General features: G+C 60.9%; 1 protein-coding gene across 1 annotated transcript in view; it reads right to left on the reverse strand.

Moving 5' to 3' along the window:
* Positions 1-2277: 2277 nt before the first annotated feature.
* Positions 2278-19739, reverse strand: part of CBFA2T3 (CBFA2/RUNX1 partner transcriptional co-repressor 3) — a 67537-nt gene continuing 50075 nt past the window's right edge. Inside the window, 12 exon segments of the mRNA XM_042780723.1 lie at positions 2278-2577; positions 2809-2999; positions 3077-3145; positions 3643-3682; positions 3684-3875; positions 4738-4823; positions 8190-8440; positions 9084-9265; positions 13651-13740; positions 13933-14174; positions 16739-16816; positions 18948-19097. Of these exon segments, the coding sequence (XP_042636657.1) occupies positions 2278-2577; positions 2809-2999; positions 3077-3145; positions 3643-3682; positions 3684-3875; positions 4738-4823; positions 8190-8440; positions 9084-9265; positions 13651-13740; positions 13933-14174; positions 16739-16816; positions 18948-19097 (1871 nt within the window).

The raw sequence follows: 19739 nt of genomic DNA on the forward strand, positions 1-19739 counted from the left end.
ACTCCTGTATTTCCTCCTGGAAATTACTGAAGGAGTCGGGGGGGCATGGGAAGGGGCCCATGGGGAGCAAACATCAGCCTGGCACCCCAGGCCGGAGGCAGGAAGGACTGAGGCAGCTGGACAGGACACGAGGCTTCTATATACAGCTGATCCGAGAGCCTCTGCCCATGAGGTGAGGGCAGGCTGCTTTTCTTTGCAGTTTTTTGTATGTTTTTCCTGCAAAGGTTTAGGAGAAAGGGGAGTAGCTGTGTCAAGATGTGGGGGTCAGGGGCTCAGACGAGGGAGAGGTAGAGGAGGCACGGCCCGGACGGGTCACTGCAGGCTTTGAAAAGTCCCGAGTCAGCCAGGGTTGGAAAAGCCGAGCTTGGAAAAGTCCTGGATCAGCCCAAAAGATTGTCACAGTTTCATCTGGGAACAATGTGTGCTCTGAAAGAACACTTTAGCACTTCTGTTTTCACACGTGGAAAAATGAAATGGATGAGAAGTCATAGAGGGCGTGAGGACAGACAGAGGTATCGACCCAACACACACAGACTTATAGCCACGTGCAGATGACACATGTGTGCAGACATGTGCACACAAGATGTGTGTACACGGACATACACGTGCACATGTTGACACCTGCACAAACACATGCACACGGGACGTATGTGCACACAGACACGTGTGCACACACGGCACATGCACACACAGACACACGTGCTCACAGACTGGGCCCTTGGATGCACGGCAGGGCCGGGCCTCTGCCGCTCCCCACACCTTCACCCAGCAAAGGTGTGGGGCTGCTCAGTGGGGAGAAATAAAACGTTGCTTCATGTGGGGCCAACGCCTCTCGAGCTGCAATGTTCCCACACCCCCAAAACAAAAACAAAAGAGAGCCCGACATCCAAACAAACTCAAGAGTGGAAGAAAACAGTGGAAAAAATACTTTGGCAGTGAGCAGACCGTTTTGGATTTGATTTCTTGCGTGTGTTTTTGGATTTCCTTTGGGGCAGAGGTGTGTCCGGTCTCCTTGGCTGGCTAGCTGGCAAGGTAGTTTAACAGGGATGCTTCCTTTGTTTTCTTCAAAAAAAATCTTTTTGGACTTTTTACTTAAAGCCAAAGAGTTGACATTAAAGAAAAATAAACCAAAACCCAAACTGCTTCTTGAGTCTGAAGTTGACATCTGTGTCCGCACACCGTTGCGGCCGTGAGCGTACACCCTGTGTCCGCACGCCTTCACAGCCGTGAAGGCACACCCTCCGTGAGCGCATGCCATTCTGGCTGTGAGCGCAGAATGTTGAGACTGTGAGTGACGCCGTCCCGGCCACGTCCGCATGCCGTCCCGGCCGTGAGCACACACCATCCCAGCTGTGAATGCACGCTGTCCCAGCCATGTCTGCACGCCATCCCGGCTGTGAGTGTACGCCGTTCCAGCCATGTCTGCACGCCGTCCTGACTGTGAGCACACACCATCTCAGCTGTGAGTGCACGCCGTCTCGGCCATGTCCACATGCCGTCCTGGCTGCGAGGGCATGCCGTCCCAGCTATGTCTGCACGCCGTCCCGGCCGTGAGCACACACCATCCCAGCTGCGAGTGCACGCCGTCCCAGCCATGTCCGCACGCCATCCCGGCCGTGAGCACACACCATCCCAGCTGCAAGTGCACGCCGTCCCGGCCATGTCTGCACGCCATCCCAGTGGTGAGCACACGCCATCCCTGCTGTGTCTGCACATACCTGGACGGTTTCGTCACACAACAGCTCAGGCTCTGGCTAGGAAAGAACAGCCACCTTTTTCCCTTTTTAATTGGGAAGAAAAAAAACAAAAAAACCACCCACGGTTTTCTTTGTCCATTTCTGAGTAGCTTTTTTGCCACAAAAATAAAAACCAGAAAAAATTCGTTGTTGAAAATATAAGCCACCAAACAATTAGATTCATTTCATTAAAAAGAAGGTGTGTGAAATTCATAAAAACAGAAAAACGATAGAGAAGGTGAAAACGTGAGGAGGGAGGGGGACAGGCCGGTCACGGAGGCACCTCCCTGGCTGGTGTCAGCTCCGCTGTCCCAAGCCCCATGGAGGTGTCCGAGGATGCTCGCGGAGGGAGAGGTGGTCGGGAGGTCTGAGCCTTCAGGTGGCTACGGAGGTCGCGTCGGCTGCAGGTCTGTCGGTTTTGATTTGTTTTGGAGAGGAGCAGCAGCAGTGACTCTGGCAGTCGGGCCGCTGGGGCCAGCCGGGCGGGGCACGGCATCCAGCAGGCCCAGTGTCCATGGGCTGGGCATCAGGGTCGAGAGGGTCAGCGGGGCGCGGCGTCCAGAGGGCCAGGTGGGCCGGGGGAGCCGGCACGGGAGGGCCCTGCAGAGCCAGCCTCGCTGGGGCTGGCTGAGCCCACGGGCAGGGAGGGGCCCAGGCCCGCAGCGGCGTCAGGCTGCCCAGGGCCGGGGTCAGCGCCCATGGCCGCAGGGCCCTGCAGGCCCTGGCCGCACACGTGGTGGTGCTTCTCCCAGTCCTTGTGCTGGCAGAAGGAGCCGCAGTAGCGTGCAGCGTTGCAGCCGCTGCAGGTCTCACTCGCCTTGCGCCCGCAGTTCCAACAGCTCTGCATGCGAAGGGGGGCGGAGGGAAGGTCAGGACCCAGCCTGCAGCCTCTTACCACTGGCCTCCACGGGTGTGACTACGGCTGGGGGTGGAGCGGGGGCCCTGTACTTCCTAGGCTAGCCACTTGGCCAGTCCCTGTCCCCGCCCCTGCACCCGGGTGCCCACCGGGCTGTGGGCAGGCAGCTCACCGGGTTGGTGCACTGGACTGGCGTGGGGGCACGGGGCCGCCTACCTCACTGGAGTCCTCCTGCTGGTTGACCACGGTCAGTGCGTCCTCAGAGGCCTGCCGCTTGGCCTCGGCCAGTGCCCGCTCCATCTTGGCGCGCTCCGTACTGATGAGCTCGTGAGCCTTGCGCTCGGCATCCGACACGGCCTTCTGCAGCTCTGACATGGCCTGCCGCTTCACCTCGTTCACCGCCTCCTCTGCGGGGACCCGGGTGTCAGCATGGTGCAGGGCAGCTCTCCCCGACCAGCCCCAGCCCCCAGGGCCAGCCCCTCACCGGCCCTCCTCCAGATCTCCTCGGGCAGGTAGCCAGACAAGGTCCTGGGCACGAACTCCCGGGGGACGTCTGGAACAGAGGGGCATTGTCACTGCAGGTGCCAGCCTGCTGCCCTTTCACCCTGGCCCCACTTTGGGGTGCAGAATGTGAGCGTGCTCTTCCCGGGGAGCCGTTCCCTTGGTGTTCTGAGGTACATGCCCTGAGTCAGTTGCCAGGAGTGGGGGTGAGTCTGTGGCCAGTCAGAGGGGAGCCCTGTGCAGATGGCTGGTCCCCTCTTGGCTTCTACATTTATACGGGAGGTCTAAGCCCCTTACCCCCACTCCCTGGAGCACCAGCTTCCTAGAGGCTGAGTGGCATCTTGGTAGAGCCCCTTTCCCAGGGCTGCTAACCGAAAGGCAATGTACTGTGGATAGATCAGCCACCGGAAACCCCTTGTCTCCAGGCTGTGCTCTGACCTGCGTGGGGATGCCCTGAGGCAGGGTGGGATCCCCAGCACCTGCTGCTTTTCCTAGTGACTCTGTTGGGGGTCCTGTTGCCTGGCACCACCGTGGGGTGGCCTGGCTCGCACAGGACCAGGTCCCCGTCCCTGGGTCTCGGGACAGCACCCACCTGCAGGAGGCCCCTCTGCGGAGCTGCCGAGGGGACGCGTGGCGGGCGGGGGTCCCTTCTTCACGTCCTCGGCGTCGCTGTAACGCCACAGCCAGCGGTTCAGCTCTTCCCGGTCGGCCTCCTGGCACCGGCGGAGCACGGTCAGGGAGCGCCGCGTCTTCTCCACCATGTCCATGATGCAGTTCAGGAGCTGCAGGGGTAGCAGGGAGCCAGGTGGGCACTGGCTCCTGGCTGCTCGCCCTGCCCAGTGTGTGGCAGCGGTGGCCTCCGGGAGTTCCAGCCCTGTTATTGCGGGGGGTCCGAGGCCTGGACCTACAGGGGCGGCCAGCCACTCAGGCTGCCCTGAGAAGTCCCCGGTAGCACCCGCAAGCCACCTGAGGGGCGCAGTGGGGTGGGGCCTGGGCAGAGGTGCCCTGGTGCCCTACCCCACACCCCCGAGCTCAGTGAGCACCGAACTGCATGAACAGCTCTGTGGGGCAGGGACGTCTCCGTCATCCCCTGGGCAGGCTGTGCTCCTATGCCCTGGGCTACATTCTGCCCAGCCCTCCCAGGAAGGAAGTGGGGTGAGGGGTGCCCCACGCCAGTGCTCCCCAGGGCCCCTTGCTGGGAGACACCCTGTAGGGCCAGGAGGGCAGGTTCTGAGGGGCACTGCTCCCAGACACACTTGGGGAGGGGTCCTGCCCGCCCTGTGTCCAGGCCTCCACAAGCCGAGCTCTGCAGGACTGTGCTCCCCAAATATCTCAGGGTTCCCCTGGGAAGGGCCAGTGGACAGAGGGTGTCATGGAACGTGCATGTGGGAAAGTGGGGTCCTTGTCCCTCTCCCCACTCGTGCCTTGCTCGGGGCTCAGGTGAAGCAACAGGCTGACCAGACGGGTGTGGGGCAGAGGCAGGCACTCAGGAGAGGGGTCCTTGTGGCTCCGGCTCCAGCATTCGCAACGTGGCGCCATGCTGCACCCCAGCATCCGCAACGCGGCGCCATGCTGCACCCCAGCATCCCCAACGCGGCGCCATGCTGCACCCCACCTCGGGGTCCCGGCCTGCGGCTCACTCACGTGGTTAAGGTGTTTCCACTCCTCAGCCCACTCCCGGTCTGTGAGCCGGTGGTCGATGACCTCTTCCTGCCGGGACCCAGGCACCACTGGGAGAGGGAGAGTGGACGCTGAGGACCAGGGTGGCGGCCTGCCCTGCACCTCACCAGTGTGTGGGCTGTGCCCACCTTGGGGAAGAGGAGAGGACGAGGAGGGGCCGGGCACTGCCCCAGGAGGGGCACACAGGCCTGTCCTCTGTTCAAAGTCTGAGGAGCGGCGCAGAGACCACGCTCCTCCTGCGCCATCCCATCCAGTCCTTCTCACCCTTTCTGCCCTCCCTGCACCGCATGACCTCATGACAAGGCCTCACCACCGCTCCACAGCCTTCGGGGCCTCCCAGCTCCACTCCACCCTTCTGGCTTCCTCTTGGCCAGTGGACTTCTATACATCCCTCAAAACCCAGGCCACAGGGGCCCTCCTCCTCAGAGGTCCAGAATTTGCTCAGCTCCTTGTGTCTCTGGTTGTTGGGTAACTAGCTGCTGTCTTTCTATGCTTGCCTCCCACCGGGCTGCATCAGCTCCCTAGGGCCAGGCTGGCATGTCCCTTCACCTCTCTGTCTGGGGGCCTCACTGCGCCCAGAGGACGTGTGAGGGCTTATCCGTTGGATGGAGAGCACGTGAGTTCAGACGTCATACCGCCAGCTCAGAGACACACAGTGAGCTCAGGCAAAGCCAAGGGCCTGACACTCCATCCCCGTGTACCCTAGGGCCCCTCGCCTGTCTGTGCCTTGGTTTCCCTGCCCTGCCTCCCTCTCCCAGGGCCACAAGCACAGGGGAGCACGTTGGAGGTGCAAGAACATGAGTTAACACACAGACAAGGATGCGTGCTGAACAGCCGAGCTGATGGGGGGATCTGTGCCGCCACTTTGTTTTATCCAGTCCTTGCATCGGGTCTCTGAGGGGGTCCTGCTCTTACTCCCATTACATGGGTGACGACACTGAGGGTGGCTGTGGCCCAAGGTGGCCAGACAGGAGGTGATGGAGGTGGGAGCAAACGGAACTTGACCCAAGCCTGCCAGGCCCCCAAGCTGGAGAACAACTGGGGAGCTCCCACCCCATGGGGAGCAGAACCAAAACGTCTGACTGAGACGTGGTTCAAGTCCGGTGGCGCCCGACTCCCCAGCCCTTGCCTGCTCCAGGGTTTCTGTGAAGTAGCCAACAGTCGTCCCTGCTGCTTTGGGTACCTGTGCTGGCAGTGCTGAGCCTGCATCTGAGCTGGGCACTTGGGCAGGGCTGCTCTCTTCAGTCTTCTGCAGACCCCAAGGACCTCCTGGTCCCCCAGACCTGACACGTCACCCCCAACTATGCTGCTAAAGCCCAGCCCACTCTGCCTCCCATGGAGCCCTGTCTGTGCTGACGCCCCAACCAAGACAGGCCAGGCTGCCGGACAGCTGGTCTTTATTTTTACATCAGCAGAAGCGGGCGGGGCTTAGCACCTGCCTGACCCGAGGTTGCAGCGGCCAGACACTGTCACCTGCTGCCTGGCCAGGGCCTGGAAGCTTCCTTGGGGTGGGGGCGGGGTCACAGGCTCCTGCCAATGCTGCCTTGGGGCTTCTATTGGTACCCCAAGCCTGTGCCTCAGGGCTGGCTGTTCCAGCTGGCCTCCCTTGGATGTTGGGGTGTCCTGGGACTTACTCATCCTATTCCCAGCACAGAGAAGGGGGGTCAGGCGAGGTCAGGGTCAGGCCGACGTGGCTGTGAGACTTGGACACGTTTGAGAAGCTCCCTGGGCCCGACTCCATATGTGAGATGCGGTGCCATCAGCACCGGGTCTGGGCTTGCTTTGAGAAAGAGTACAGGGTGCAGCGTGGTGTGGGGGCTGCCAAGGCTCGGGACCTCCAATCCAAGCTCTGGGGGTGCCCAACTCAGCCCTCACAGGCTCTAAGGGTTGGAGGGGCAGGAACCACTCTCAGAACCAGTGACAGCGGTGGAAACCAAGGCACAGAGAGGTGGTGGGATCCGCGGAGGATGCACTGAGATGAAACGGTGGACGAAAAGGAGAGCCCCAACGGAGTGCCTCACCCCTGCAGCCCCACCCCCTGCCCTCTCTGCCTGGCACCCCTGCAGCCCCAGCCGTGTCCTCACCCTTGGGCACGGCCCCTGACGGCCAGGCGTTAGGACTTGTGTGTCTGTCATCCACTGTGTTACCTAGAGCCGGACCAGGGCCCGCACTCCATGGCGCTCAGTGGCCACTCATGAGTCTTAATGGGTGAATTCGCTGTCCTTCAGGGTGCCCATGGGGGGGACCTTGGAGGAAGGGGCTGGTCTCCTAGGACTTGGCTGCTCAGTGCCCGGCAGCCTGCCCTCCTCAATAAGCAGGTGCTGTCTTGGCCATGCCTATGCGGGGGGCTGCGGGAGATACTGGGTGTCACCTACCCCCTGGCACCCCTAGGTGCCGAGCCAGACAGCCTCCATTTATTGTCTCCGTGAAGGGCAGGGGCACCCCTGTGCAGAGCCTGTGGGAAGCCAAGGGGTCTGTGCCCACAGGCAGCCAGTGTCTCCACAGGGTGTTCTAGGTCCTCCGAGTGTCCAGCCCAGGGTGAGAAGGGGGGGCCCTGGGTCCTAGAGCAGGCACCTCTGCAGCCTCCTGGGCTCTGTAGGGTGGTGGGGGTGTGAGGGTCAGGCTGACCCCCAAGACACTGGGCCGGAAAGATGGCCTTCCCTTGGAGCCATGTGGGGACAGCTCAGTCAACATGGGGACTCCTATCTGGCCCTCTCTTCTTAGCTTGGGGTCAGCACCCTCCAAGTGTTCCTTTGATCCCTAACTTCTTCAGTGACTTTCCTGGACAGACAAGGATCCGGATGCAGGTGGTGTGTTTACATGCACACACGCATAGCCTATGTACATACACGCCACGTTCACACATGAAGGCTCACCTGTGGTCATGCTAATACTGTGTCCAGGAGCCCACACACTGGGGGTGGGGTGGGATAGGCTGGCCCCAGCCCCAGGAGGAGAGAGAGGTGCACAGGTCATGTGCACACACCCAGGTCACACACATACACACCCAGGTCACAAACGTAGGCTTGTCCATGGTCTCACACACACACACACACACACACACACACACGTCATGTGTACATGCACAGGTCATGCACACAGGCTCACCTGTGGTTACACTAACACACATATAGGTCACACACATACATGCCAGGTCACACACAGGCTCACCCGTGGTCACACTGACACACACACGCCAGGTCACATACAGGCTCACCTGTGGTCACGCTCACCCGTGGTCATGCTAACACACACACAGGTCATGCACCTCCCCCCAGGTCATACAAGGCTTGCTCCTGGTCACACTAACACACACACAGAGGTCACGCACACACACACCAGGTCACACACGAGTTCGTCTGTGGTCACACTAACACACACACAGGTGTGCCCACCTCCCACCATACACTGCTCACCAACTTGCCGGTGGCGCTCCCGTGGCTCCCGGGCCTCAGAGTGGCGGTAGGAGTCTCGGAAGTGGTGGGCCACGGCCATATCCTCGAGGCGGTAGTGCTGGGGTGGGGGTGGCGTGGGGTGGGGCAGCCCATTGGGCTGGTGGCTCAGCCCGTTGCTAGGGCTGTAGCGCTGGGCAGGGCTCAGGGTGCACGGCCGCTTGCTGAGGTGCTCGGAGTGCAGTGGGTCACGGTCTGACCCATTCTCTTTGGTCCTAGCCCAAGGAGTAGGCAGGGGCCAGTGGACCCAGGAGTCCAGGTAGTGGGGTTGAGAGTTAGACAGAGATGTGGGCCCAGAGGAGGAGCCAACAGCAGAAAAGAGAGAATAAGGGGACAGACACAGAGAGGGGCAGGGCAATGAAAGACGTTAGACCAGTCTGATGGGGCCCAGGCCTCGGCCCGTGCACCTCTCCTCCTGGGGCTGGGGCCAGCCTATTCCACCCCACCCCCAGTGTGTGGGCTCCTGGACACAGTGGTCATGAGGCCTGATCCTCTGGTTGAGGGAACTCCTACGACAGAGACCGTCCACCCCTTTGGACCAGAGTAGGACAAGCCCCTCTAGGGACCTCTGACTCCTTGGAGTCTACATATGTCATGAAGAGAACAAGCAGGGAGCTCTTCACCAAACAGACTGCCCTCTGCCCCCTCCTGGTTCTCCAAGGGCTTCCAGTGGGACATCCAAACCCCCAGGAGGCCCTACCCCAGCAATGGGGCAGTCTGGGGGCACTGCAGCCTACACAGCAGCCTTGTAAGCTGGCCTCCCACAGAATGGAACAGAGTGGGACCCATACTCTCAGCCATGGCAGGAAGCTGCCGCCCTCCCCAGCCCAGGCAAGCAAGCACCCGGGCTCCAGGTACCTGTCAGGGGTCCTCCTCTTGCCATTCTCATTGACTTCCAGCAGGAGCTCTGAGGAGTCGACGGGGGAAGAGGTGTTGGCGTCCAGCAGGAGCTGCTCATGCTGAGCCAGGTACTGGGCGGGCGTCTGCTTGGCTAGACGGGCACAGTGCAGGAGCTCTCGCTGCAGCAGGGGCAGATTGGCCTGCAGGGGTGGGAGGGGGCCTTGGACTCCTGCCAGAGCCCAGGGGAGGGGGACACAGCCCTGCCTGGATGGGCGCAGAGAGAGCACACGGAGGGCCCCCGTGGCCAGTCTGTGCCTTGGCCCTGTGTGAGCTCTCTGGGCTGTCTTCCTTGACTCAAACCAGGGGACTGCAATGACTACTGGGGGGGACAGTGACGTCCGAGGGATGCAGTGGGGACTTAAACCTCTTCAGGTCACCATTGGAGGAGGTGAGGGTGATAATAACCAGTGTCCCCAGCCTGCACTCCTGCATGGAGATGACAGTCAGGGCTCAGAGAGGGGAGTGGCCAGGTCTGGCCCACGCTAATTGCCAGGAGACACTGACGTGCTGACCTGCTGTAACCTCCCACTTCCTGTGGGTCTCCAGCCTCTAGCTGGAGCCTCCAACAGCGCTTGTAGTCTGAATGTCCGGTGGCCCTTCTCTGGGCCTGCCCTGCTCCACACACATGGCCTTAATGCAGTGTTCACAGCCATCTGGCAATGGGCACTAGGACTCGGTCCCACATCTTACGGATAAGGGTGCCCAGCACAGAAGAGTTGATGGACATGCCTTGGACACACATCAGGACTCAAACCCAGATCTTGGCTACCAACATCCCGCACTAACCACCGTACCCTCCTGCCTTTCCACCCGGCCGGACCCTGGCACCAGCAGCCTCCCGGCAGGCACCACTGGGCTCCTCGTTCCACTTTCTCAGCATCTTCCCAGAGCCTGCTACGGGGAGGGGGCGCAGGGGGCCGAGGACGCTGGACCGAGGCCCAGCAGCAGGCCGCCTGGGAGAGCCAGCCGTTCTAAGCATTCGTAAATAAATACAACTCCCCAGCTTTCTCATGGCGTTTGGAGACGCCTCTGCCTGCCCAGCCCCCGTTAGTGCATCCACCCGGCCTGGAGCAAGCAGTCTGATGCATTTTTGTCAAGCAGCTCTGGCTGCCAGGCCTGTTTTTCCACTCAGATAGCTGAACAGAGGCCAGCCCGCCATCTGTCGAACACGTTAGGAGCATGAGCTGGGAAACACGGTCCAGAGAGGTTTGAAGACGCCAAACATCCCCTTTGCCCGCCCCCTCCCAGTGGCCACCCTGGGCTGTGGAGGGGAGGGAGCTGCGTGGCCGGCGTGGCGGGAAGGGACACCGGCTGGCTGCTGTCAGGGCAGTGGGGAACATCTGGATGCCTGGACAGCTGGGGCCACCTGGGAGCCAGGCTGCAGGGGAGGCATCTCCCTGCTTCTGCGATGGGGGTGGCTGGGGAGCAGCAGCACAGGGGTGGGCAGCCCAAGCCAGGTAGCCCAGACACGCAGCAGCCCTTGGCTGGGGGACAGGGCTACTGCTCACCCTTAGCCCAGAAGAAAGGGGGTGGTGCTGCAGAGGGCTTGCTGTGCAGACTCCAAGGCAGCGGCCCCATTTTCTCCAGAGCCCAGGGTACCCAGGGGAAGCCCCACTACAATGCTAGACAAGCCTGTCTGCTCAAACCCCCCTGAACCTCAACTCTGCCACCTGAAGGAAGAGTCTGGTGCCACAGAAAAGTCCGCAGTCACTGTCCTCACAGAACTCAAGTCAGTGGAAACTAGCATCTGACGACAGCAACGCTGGTTACTTGACTGTCTTCCATATAACACACTCGGTCCGAAAGGTTCGAGGTTCAAGTTCACCCAGAGTACATTGGAAGAAAGGCCTGGAAGTCTGCGGAAGCATCAGCCAATGAAAATCCTGCGGAGCATGGAGCACAGGTCTTCTCTGACGCACGAGGTCGCCACAGGTCCAGCCCACTCCAGGCCGCAGGATTGGTAGACGCAGACCCTGCGTGTCTGTGGTTCCGTTGTTCGCGGCAGCCTCGGCACTGCCTGCCAAGGGCTGTGCAGCCCCAGGCAAGTTACTTAACCTCTCTGATTTATCCTGCAAGTGGTCTGTGAGTTAACCCCATCAGTTCTACACCCTGTGAGGCAGAAGTCATCACCATTGTCATTTCTGTGGTGGAGGGAACCAGTGCTGGAGCGGTCCAGGCCCCTGTGAATGCGAGGCCCCCAGTGCTGCAGGGAGTCCTTGGAGGCTTGTGGGGGCAGCGGGCCACCCTCCGGGCATCTTCCTCCCAGTGCTCTCCTGTGTCAGCCTGGCTGGCCTTCCTTCACGGCTCTGGGCTCTACATCACGTGTGGTCCTGCAGACAGAGCTTGGCTGTGGGCACCCACAGAGGCACCACGGCATCCCAGGACCAGGGTGGCACCACTCAGCGCCTGGCAAACAAGCTCTGAAACGGAGCTGGCCTGTTTTATTTGTATTTTTGAATTCTCCTGGCTTCCCCTCTGAATCAGATCTGAATGACAACACCCTCAGCCCCCATGGGGTCAGGGCGCAAGGCCCTGGGCAGAAGGAGCAGGTGGCCTGCTCTGTGGCCTTGAGCCCTCCAGGCCTCGCGCTTCCCACTGTTGTGTGTCTCTGAGCTGAGGTGGAGCGAGGTAGAGGCCCACAGTCGGGAGGTGCCAGGCCAGGGAGCGTCCTGCTAGATGCCCTCGGTGGGAAGGCCTGGGCTCAAGGGCACAGGGTGGGTGGGGCTGCGGGCCTGGCTGGGGACCAGCCAGAGGGCGCGGGCCTCTGCTCCCAGATAAACAGGGGCAGCTGATGCTGGGCCAGGACATCTGCTGCAAATATTTGATCTGACAGGATCGGCCTGCGCACTGTGTCCCCAAAGGTGGGAGGTGGCAGAGTCAGCAGTAAGTTGGAGAAGATGAGTGGAGGCAGAGGGGGTCCTAATGAATTGCAAACGATCACCAGATGGGCCGAGGCCACGCTGCCAACAGCTTCTCTTTGTTGCTGCCTTGGGAGCATGAGCAGGGCGGTGTGAACGGCAGGGTGGGAGGGGCGCACATGTGGGGGTGCAGTGGGGGCCCCCTGGCGTGTAGGGAGGAAATGAGGTGCTGGCTAGCGTGCTCTGCCAAAGCTGTGGGATTGGGAGTTTGAGGGTCAAGGCTCAAGCCCAGTGGTGGTGGGGGGCCCAGGCCTCAGTGCCCCTGCCTGTTAGCTCTGAACGTGGGTAGCACCTTCATCGCCTCCCGTATGGGGCTGTGGGTGGCAGTCAGTGGAGGCGGAGGTGAAGGGTCCTCCTTGTCCGAGAGCATCTTTAACCATCCAGATGATGGATGCTACCCAGCAGGGACCGAGCTCACAGCACTGTCCTGACAAACATAGGACGAGCCCCATCTTGCTGTTGCAGAAACTGAGGCCCAGAGCTGGGAGGTCAGGGCCCAAACCTGGAATGGCTGTGATGGTCTTTTCCCAAGACCACCTGGAAGGTGGCCAGTGGCCAGGGCAGGCCCAGCAAAGCCGAGAAGTGCTGGCCCAGTCCAGGGCAATGGAAGCCACGGTGGCTGGAGGCAGGGGTACCTGAGCGTGAGCTCCGAGGTGTCACGGCACCAGTCCCGGAGAGGTGCTCGGTGGAAAGACGGCCATGTGTTCAGACACATCTGGGAAGCGGTGATCCTCCAAGTCCTCCCCTCACGTCCTCCCCAGAACGAGCAACTGGAGGGGGACTGCAGTGAAGACGGCCTGTAACACGGTCTAGGCTGCGCTTCTCCCAGTTAGCAGGAATACACGCCACCCCGTGTCTCATTAAATCTCGGATTCTGACTCGGCAGGTCCGGGCTGGGGCCTGAGGGTCTGAGTGGCTCCCAAGCTCCACAGATGTCTTGACCACCACTGTTTATCTGTGGACTCCACTTGTTGGACCACGTAACCCTTCTTCATGTGGTGCATAACCATTCACCTCCTGTCTGCCTGTCCCCTATCTGCCATCCAGCCATCCACCCGCCTCACTTCCTGCCCGAGACCCCTTGCTTACCCTGGTCCAGCCACGCTGGCCTCTCACTGGTCCTCTGACCTGCCAGGTACTCTCCTGCCTCAGGTCCTCTGAGTATGCTGTGCCATCCACCTGGCACCCTCCCTCATTCCTTTGACACCTCCAGCGAGATGCCCCCCAAGGGGCAGGTCCCCACAGGTTCTCTGTGATGGCTGATTGGTTGTCAACCCTCCTCCAGGGTGCCGGCTTTCTGCTTTGCTTGTGCTGGGTCCTTGAGTCTGGCCCGGTTCCCAGCATGTAGTAGGTATTCCAAACATTTTTGTTGAATGAATGAATGAATTTGGGCATGAACACAGAGCTGAATCGGGTGCCCTGTCTTAGGGCCCTGGATCAAGCGTCTGAAGAATCCTGTCTGGCAGCCAGTTTGCAGCTTGAACTAGTGGGAGCCCATCCTGACTGCTCAGCACTGTCCCTGAGGGTCCTGGGCCTTGGCGGTCCTGGCAAGGGGAGGATGACGTCCTCCCCAGAGGGGCCCTGCTGGTGGCGGGGTGCTGCCTTACCTTCAGGAAGGGGATGACGAATGGCCGCAGAGGGAAGTTGGTGGCCTCCTGGAGCTTGGAGTGAAACTCCTCAATGGTCAGCGTGGAGTTCTGAAGATAAGGAAAGCTGTGTCAGGGCCTGAGCCCAGTGTCCGTCCTCAGCTCCCATACTGTGAGGCATGGCCCCAGAAGGGCACAAAGCTAATGTGTGTGATGTGTGGCCTCCCCAAATCCCCCTGACTCACTGCAAGCTCCAGCACCAGGGCGTACCCCCACACCCCATTCCCCAGGCCCCCGACTCACCACGAGTCCCAGCACCAGGGTGCGCACCCGCTCCCCGATCTCCGGGGCGATGTCGCGGCCGAACTGCTGCAGGGTGGTGAGGAATCGTTTAAGCTTGCAGAGCTGCCGTGCGCCACAGGCGGGGGGCAGGTGCTGCGTGGACAGCGAGGCCGTGGACGAGGTGGCCGGGCCATTGCTGAAGCCGCTGGGTGTGGAAGGGGCACCATTGATGGCTGTCGGTGAGTGGCTGCTGCTGCTCATCACTGTGGGCAAAGAGTGGGCGTGAGGGCCAACAGTGATGACCACAGGGATGATGACCAGGACAATGACAGCCACCCAAACAGTGATGACAACTGGGGCAACAACTACAACGGTGACCGCAAAGACAGCAAGGTAAGTGGCTGTCAGGCTCAGCTCTGTGGACGGACCCATCGGAGTTTGCTTTGAATGGTACGGGGTCTCCGTGTGCCCACAGAGCTGCCTGAGCCCGCTGTTCCCGCTGCAGGGCTGTGAGGAGGCCTCAAGGCCACGTACAGCTGGGGTCCTGCAGCCACTAGGCTCTGACGAGGACATGGGGCAGACACGGCCCTGCCCCCGTGGACGTGGTGCCAGGGACGCAGCTTGGTTAGGAAGGCGAGTGGCCTGGAGGTGCTGTGAGCCCCCACAGTGACCTGGAGTACCCCAGAGGTGCCGTTGGCCCGGGACTGGGGCTTGGCCTCAGTGTCCTCGTCCACAATGGACCTCAGCCCAGCCCTGGAACTCCAAAGTGGCACTTAGGGGCCAGAGGTGTGTTGGTCTGCTCCACGCTCCGGCCTGTGGAACCTGGGTTCTCCTCTAATCCCCCTCCAGCCAGGAAGCCCATCTGCTCTGTGTGTGGGGCACCATGCAACCTTTTTTGTCAGTAAAGGACTTCCTGCTTAGTTGATGTTCAGAAGCTGTGGACCTGAGGTCAGGGTTGGCTTGGAAAAGCACACATATGTGCATGTGTCCCCCTAAGCAGGCCGGCTGCAGAACCTAGTGCTCTGCCACCAAGGCCCGGAGTCATTGGAGAAGGTACCCCCTCGGCTGCAACGGCTCATGCAAATCGAAACCCATTTGCACCCGTTTAAATGATCTTCAAGGTACCTTCTGGGGCTCAGGACGGACACAGCAGCTCCCACAGCAGTGAGTAAGGGGCACCTCGCTCTGGGGCCAGAGACAGGACCAAGACTCCCTCTGTCCTCACCTGTCCTGAGGCTTGTTCCAGGGGACCCTCGACCAGACCCCCTACCTCCGGCCACGCACCGATTCTTCTCTCACTGACTAGCTCTTGTGGACCCCATGGTGAATGCTCATACACGCCCAGGCAGCCTGATGACAGCCACCCGGGGCACCTGCCAGGCCGGGAGATGGCCTGTCACCACAGAGAACTCACACAGCGGGGCTCACTCCTCACGACCAGCTCACGGTCACTGGGGCCCAGAGCTCCACGAGGGTCCCCGACATTCTGTGCCACCTAGCGATGCCCTCACCAGCCCATGCCCCTCCAGCTCCTGCCGCAGCCTGGGCTGCCTCCCTGCCACCCTTACCGGCCGCAGCCTCCGTGCCGGGTCCCGCAGGGCCTGATTGCCGGCCCGCTCCCTCCCACCAGCCGCCGGGCAGTATCAGCAACTTGCTAAAGAGATGCCGAAAATAACCTCCGGCCACAAGTGCTTTTGCCTTGCGACAGGTGTGTTACTAAGTTAAACCGCACACGTGTCCGCGGCTGAGGTTTGGGGCACACGCTAGCATCCTCAGGCCGCCCCCAGCACTGGGGCCAGAGGCAGGGTCGGACTGGGACGAGGACCCCAGGTACAGCCCTCCTGCCACCCCCTTGTATAAGACCTCACCCTGCGGCCGGGAAAGCCCCATCACCACCAGTGAAAACCACAAGGCCCGTTTGGTGGATGCGTAGCTGGCCCTGGGCAAGGTCAAGCACCCTCAGGATTGTGACTGTGACAGCAACAGTGGGCTCTAGCACCCACATGTCACCCACACTCTGTCATCCTGTCCTTGGTGACAGTGTCATCCTGTCCTTGGTGACACTCTGTCATCCAGTCCTTGGTGACACTCTGTTGTCCTGTCCTTGGTGACACTCTGTCGTCCTGTCCTTGGTGACACTTTGTCCTTGTCTTTGGTGGCAGTGAGCTCTAGCATGCACACATTACACGCACTCTGCTCTGACGTCCTCTCCTTGACCTGGGAGCCAGGTCACAACCCCCTCGCTCCCTGGACCACGCAGCCAACCGGCAGCTTTGTCAGTCCCTGTTCGTACTGACCTAAGTCCCTGGGACCACACCTGACAAACACTCAGACGTTCCCCCAGCTGTGCAAGAGCTCTGATGGGCCTGGCTGGGCCGTGCCAGCCTGCTGACCACACTATTCCTTATAGTCACCCACAGCACTGGGTGGCACGATTATGTCCATTTACCAGTGGGGAAACTGAGGCATGGTGGTAGTACCGTGCCCAAGTGTCCGAGTCCCGGCTGGGTCTGTCCTCCAAATGACCACCTGAGCTGCAGAACACCACTGACAACTCTATGAGCAGCTGTGGCCCCGTTTTGCAGTTGGAGAGAAGCCCAGAGAGGCTGAGCAACCAGTCCAAGGGTACACAGCATGGAACAGCAGGGCTCGAGTATGGAGTCGGGACCCAGGGCCCCTCTCAGACATTCTCTCTAGATGTGAAGGGGACAAGACTAACATGGCTGGGTGGTGATGGGGGAGAGTGGAGGCAGTGGGGGTTCATGGCAGCCTCTGCAGGGGTCATGGAGAAGAGCCCGCCAGGCCATGTTTTTGTTACTTTACTTACAGAGACAGACCATAGACCATTTTAAGCAGCCATGATAGCGGCCGTGGGGCAGAAACGTCACAGGCCCGTCTTCTCCATCTGTAAGCAAAATAAGAAAAACAGGCTGTCAGGCGGGGGGGCCGGCAGGGCAGGCGGGGGCGCCTCAGCCGGCCTCCCCTCTGCCTGTCAACAGCATTTCCAGGAATGGGCTCTGTCACCCCGACCGGCCAGTGTTGTCTATGGGAATCTGGGTGGCTCCAGCAGTGTGGGTGGGACGTGTTCTTAGGAAAGCTCTTCCCAGGAGGCCCCGGTGGCCGCACTCGGCACCATCCTCAAGGACCTGGGGCCCAAGCTGTGGGTTTTGAAACTCTCTTGAGATTCAGGGCTTGACGTTTCCGTCAACAGACAAGCCGACCGTGGTTGCAAACCAAAGCCCAACACTGAGCAGCTTGGGAGAGAGGACACATCGGACCGGAGGGCTGACTGGTCTGAGCTGGAATGAGCAGACCCTACAAGCAGACAGTCGACTGCAGCCTCTCAGCACAGGGGTATTTTCTTTCCCAGAGTTTTTGCTTCCTTCAATCCTCCTCCCACATCAGTAGCCACACTGTGGCTTCAAGTCCAAAATGAATTCTTGCTGAAGGGTCAGGACGGTCAGCAGGCAAGAGAAAGTGCACCCTGAGCTGGGTTCATGGTCAGTCTCTCGTCCGCTTGGCTGGGAGGCCGGTCCCTCCCTGGTGGCTTGAAGGGCTTGCCAGGACTGCTCGGCCGAGCAAGGGGAGCCCTCCACCGGCCTGCCACGGGCCAGGTGTGCAGACGCGGTTAACCGCCATTTTCCAGGGGATTATGTGGTTTAGGGACACACAGGGGCACCCTTAGTCAAAACGAGACGGGCCCTTCAACTCTTCCATCACCTCCCTGCTCTTTCAGAAAGCTGGGGCCCTGACTACAGAAACGCCCCCCCCCCCAACAGCACCCTCACAGCTGTTCGTGGGCCCGAGGCAAAGCAAAGTCCCGAAGACCCAGCTGATCCCAGGTCGTCCCCAGTCAGCAACACCTGGCTCCCAAATCTGCACTTCCGGGAACCAGGACTCCACGGCAACAACCGGACTGGGAGACGCCATGAGGGCTGGGCCCATGGCATGCTCTGTCAGTCTGTCTGTCCCACTGGGCCCGGGGGGGGGGCAGAAGGGAGGCAGCTCAGTGGAGACCAAAGGCCACCAGGCTGATGAGTTTGAGACTCTCTCCCAGAGAGGGGCTTTGTGGGGTGCCCCTAGGTATGGGGCTTCTTGGCCCCTGAACATGGGGTGGGGGCGTGTGGATTCTCCCCATTACCATGGATAAGACTGCCCCTCACACTGGCCCACACCTGGGGGGGTCTCCCTCTTCCTGCTGCCTCAGGACTCATCGGAAAACAGCCCCACCAGCTTCTCTGACTTGTGGGGAGAACCCGAGGGTCTCACTCCCAGAGCCTTCAGGAAGCTCATCTGGCAGGGCTTCCCCCCAGTGGGTCTGACCAGAGCCTCCATGGGTCACTGAGTCTGTCCAAGCTGCTGTACTCCGAGGCAGCCCCGGAGGTCGGGGCTCAGTGACGGCTGCCAGGCCCAGCTGCCCACACAGCTCTGCCTCCAGCCCACCATGCCACCCAAGCACTGAGCGGGCATGCCTCAGTCCTGACAGAGCCCCAGGGAGCAGCATCTCCCCACTGCGGGGTCATAGTAGCCTGTACTCGGCAGACTTCGCCCCGGCACTAGTCCCCATCGTGATTTCTCCACAACCAGCAGGGCGCAGGGTCTGATGGAAAGCACCTGTACTTATAAACTGCTGTGTGACCTTAGGGCCAGTCCGACCCTGTCTGAGCTCTGATTGACCTCTGGATTGGGCCTGCTCCTCCGCAGGGGGGAGCTTCAGAACTGTGCTAACTCTGTGGCCTCACAATGGCCTGTAAGGCAGGACTTCAGAGGTGAGGAGCCCCAGGCACAGAGCAGTTAAGGCCACACAATTAGAACCTCAAGAGGTGGGATTCACACCTACACGGCTTGGCCCTTGGCCACGAGGCCTAGCCCTCTCCAGTGCCCACCAGGGGCATCACCTGTTTAGGACAGGGGTCTCACACTGACTGGAATCCCATTGGGGCTTGATGCCTCAGAGCTGGGGGCTCCCTGGAGGCCCCTCTTTGCCCTGCCTGCCCTTCCTCCGGTCACCCACGGCCTGGCCTCAGGTCACTTACGTGTGTGGGGCGTGAAGGAGGGATGTCTCGAGGCTCCCTGAGCCGCGGCGGGTGGCGGTGGTGGCATGCTGGGTGGTGTGGACTGGGGCTGCGTCTTCACTTCCGCTGGGGAGTCGGGCATCTCGGCTGCCACCTTTCCCTTTCTGTCCGCTGGGCATCGAGGGGCATGAGAGAGACGGGGAGAGAGACGAGTGAGACCCCGACCGGCAGCACTCAGCAGGGAGGCTCGGCTCGTCCCCGGTGTCCCCGATGTGCCCACTGCAGCTGGTGATCATCACAGCTCTGGGGTTGGCCTACATCGCCCCTGGTGTCCCCGACGTGCCCACTGCAGCTGGCAATCATCACAGCTCTGGGGCTGGCCTACATCGCCCCCGGTGTCCCTGATGTGCCCCCAGGAGCTGCGGCTGGCCTACACCGGCCCCCAGTGTCCTTCTGGGAGCCCCACAGGTAAGGCCTGCAGGTGAGAGCCCCGTGAGAGAGCTCAGGCGGTGAGGGGTGCGGCTGCTAGCTGTGCCCCCACCCCACCCCCTTGTCCCCAAGGCAGTGGCGCTTACACTAGAGCTTTTTCAGAGTAGCTGGTGGGCATTCTCAGACCCAGAGCACAGGCCCTCCCCGGGCCTCTGATTCAGGGGCTCAGGCATCTGCATTTCTAACAAGTCCTGGGTGAGCCTGCTGTTCTAGAAAGTCCTGGCTTACAGGAACAGGTATACGCACACCCATGTTCATCGCAGCACTATTTACAACAGCAAAGACATGGAAACCACCTAGCTGCCCATCAACAGAAGAATGGAT

The sequence above is a fragment of the Orycteropus afer genome, unplaced genomic scaffold (assembly GCF_000298275.1).
Source record: "Orycteropus afer afer isolate SDZICR_OR568_19922 unplaced genomic scaffold, OryAfe1.0 scaffold00057, whole genome shotgun sequence".
In the NCBI taxonomy this organism is placed as follows: domain Eukaryota; kingdom Metazoa; phylum Chordata; class Mammalia; order Tubulidentata; family Orycteropodidae; genus Orycteropus; species Orycteropus afer.